Source organism: Pyxicephalus adspersus, chromosome 1, assembly GCF_032062135.1.
Source record: "Pyxicephalus adspersus chromosome 1, UCB_Pads_2.0, whole genome shotgun sequence".
NCBI lineage: Eukaryota > Metazoa > Chordata > Amphibia > Anura > Pyxicephalidae > Pyxicephalus > Pyxicephalus adspersus.
The window spans coordinates 45,382,913-45,385,575 of NC_092858.1; the positions used below are offsets into that span (position 1 = coordinate 45,382,913).

At 38.3% G+C, this 2,663-nt stretch overlaps 1 protein-coding gene across 3 annotated transcripts in view; it reads left to right on the forward strand.

Annotated features, from left to right (window-relative positions):
• The window catches only part of NCKAP5L (NCK associated protein 5 like), a 56,834-nt gene extending 55,402 nt beyond the window's left edge, over positions 1–1,432 (forward strand). For all 3 annotated transcript variants that reach the window (XM_072409548.1, XM_072409563.1, XM_072409556.1), the window contains one exon: positions 216–1,432. In XM_072409548.1, coding sequence (XP_072265649.1) covers positions 216–446 — 231 coding nt within the window. In that variant the 3' untranslated portion in view covers positions 447–1,432. The remainder of the gene's footprint in view (positions 1–215) is intronic.
• The last annotated feature ends 1,231 nt before the right edge of the window (positions 1,433–2,663 follow it).

The following is a 2,663-nucleotide window of genomic DNA, read 5'->3' on the forward strand; positions in this document are numbered from 1 at the left end:
GACTAACACCGTGGTATTGCAGATGTGACTACCTAACACTAATACATTACCTGTTTTTAAAGACAGGCCCCTAATAATAATAATAGCATGAAGACCAGTACCTGGGGACCATATGCATGTCTGTTATAAGTAAAATGTGCCTTTTATATTTTTGGTAAAAAAAAAAGTATTTGTAGTGCAGGTTCTACAACATTCAATTTCTGACTTTTTTTTAGATGCCATCAGAAGGAGACAGAGACTGTGACATGTCTGGATATGCACATCCGTCAATCTGTTTCCCAGGCACTGTGAGCAGCCGCACCCCCAGCACTTCAGAAGTTGGCGATGAGGGTACAAGTGAAGCCAAATCTCGAGACAATGAGCAGGGTCAGACAGGGCTGGAGAACTCTGAATCTTTAAGTGATTCACTCTACGACAGCCTGTCATCTTGCGGGAGCCAAGGCTAATAGATCATTCCTACATCACCTTATTAGTACAAGCTGCCGGACATCTAGAAAAACACTGCAGATTTAGACTGACCATACCGGCTGCCTGTGGGTGCTATTCTATGTGGAGTCTTTGTCCTTTTCATGACCATGTTGCTCCTCTAGAAAGACCTTTTCCATCCCACATGAGCCGCAATAACCCCAAGTATTAGCAACATGCTAAAGTATTGTTGCCCCAATCCTTACAGGCTAAAGTCTTGATATCCTGCGGAACTGTTGCCTCTGCCTCGTTCTCTCCCAGTCTGAGATGGGTCCTGTGGTTTATGCCCCTATTTCATAGGTTGCCATCGTTCTTGTATTACTTTGTTTTCGTTGTGTCATCTATGGGCTGCCCCTTTACTATGCATCTATACCACCAGCTTAATTGATGTCCTTTACAGCAGGAAGACTGGTGAAGGGGTTACTAGAATACCTCACATCTCTGTCTCGCTAATCAGTACCCCACCTATGTGTTAATGCACTGATCCAGAAGCTGAATACCACCTCTTAATTATTTTTTATCAGGGAGCATGTCTGGGAAGGAAGAAGTTCCTTTTTTCAGCTGCCTATCTGGAGTAATTGTGATCATTATCAAGGGAGTATTGACAAGTCTGACTAGATGTGACACTTGCTTCCGTGACCCCTAGATTTTTGTTTTTTGTTTTTGTTCCTTTTTTTATTTTGGTTTATACTTGTGCTGTTTTATATAAATATATATTTTTATTTGTGTAAATGTTTAGTTTTTCCTTTCCTTTTTTATACATTGTGTTGTTTTTATTTCAATGCTGTTGCTCTCAAGATGGTGCTAACCAGGAAAAAAAGATTCTTTGTCAGGTTTCTCCCTCTTCTTTTTATTTTTTATTTTTATTTTATATCATTCTCTGTCTTATTTATATAAGTTATTGTGACTGTTTTTCTGCCTCACTTTCCTTTAAGCTAAAATAAAAAGTCTAAATATATTTGCTTGAGATTTTTAAGAGTCTCCTTTTTTTGATGATTTGCTTGCTTGTCTGAATGTGCAGTAAATATAAATTCCTAATTACTGAAGTTTATAAGAAATGATTCTGCAATAGCAAGAACAAATATTTAAAATATTTACCAAATCGTTTTCAAGACGGCACATGAGAGAACCTCCTGGAACAATAACAGGAAACCAATCATCACTATGAAAAAAAGTTCTTCCACCAAATCGATCATTTTCTTTCCTCTGAATAGGTGGACCATGTGGCAGAAGGCTTGTCTAAGGATTTTGCTGTAATACACCCACTCTTATTACCTCTCTTGTCCTGTTGCACCCAGTCCCTTTTTCCTTGTCAAAATGGAAATGCAACTTGCATGGCATCCCATGAAATCATTAATGTGTAAGACAGTTACTTAGTTATGTAGCATATTTCTGTTGTTCCTTGTCCCCTAGGATCAGGAGCCTGTCAGTGACACTAGTTTCTATATTATTTCAGTTGTCCTGGTATTATAACATGGATTTACCACTAACAGGCTCAGGGATTAGGTTTCAGGTGAAAGTTGGAATTACTCTCCATGTTGCATGCCTTGGCCCAGCATATTCTTAACTGCTAAACCCATGTAAATATTCAGGCAGACCATCACATCCTTGTGCCAACTCATATTTAATCTTAAAAGGTAGCTCTTTAGATACTTTGTTTTTCAGTGTTCAAAAGGAATTGGTTTACTTTTGGTTTACTAGTTGGTTTCGTTAGTTGGTGATTACCTTGCTAGTTGGTTTTAGGAAATAAGAGATATCCATTAATTGGTCTTTATGGACACACTGCTGGTAATTTTCACTATATGGTTAATTGAAGCTTCCCCTACAATGACTAAAATAGTTCACATAAATATAGGGCTGTAGCAATGACATTTTTAAACACCACATCCTACATGGGGTGTGAATGGAGGTTCCTGTAATTTGTGTATTCACCTTTTAGTTTTATTTATATCCTAGGTGAGTTTCATTGATGGTTGCCAATTACTTCCCACCTGGGTGTGTTTGCAAGCTCTGTGTTACTCTTTTCACCTCTTCTTTGTTTACAAATCTTTTATTCCTCCTAAATCTTTTATTCCTGCCTATATATGCAGTTGTGTGAAGCGCTTTGTTTCTGCATCTGACTTATTTGCTGACACTCTTGCCAGGACCTCTGGTATTTCAAACTTGGGTTTGGGAGCTGTACTCATGGTATTTGCGTA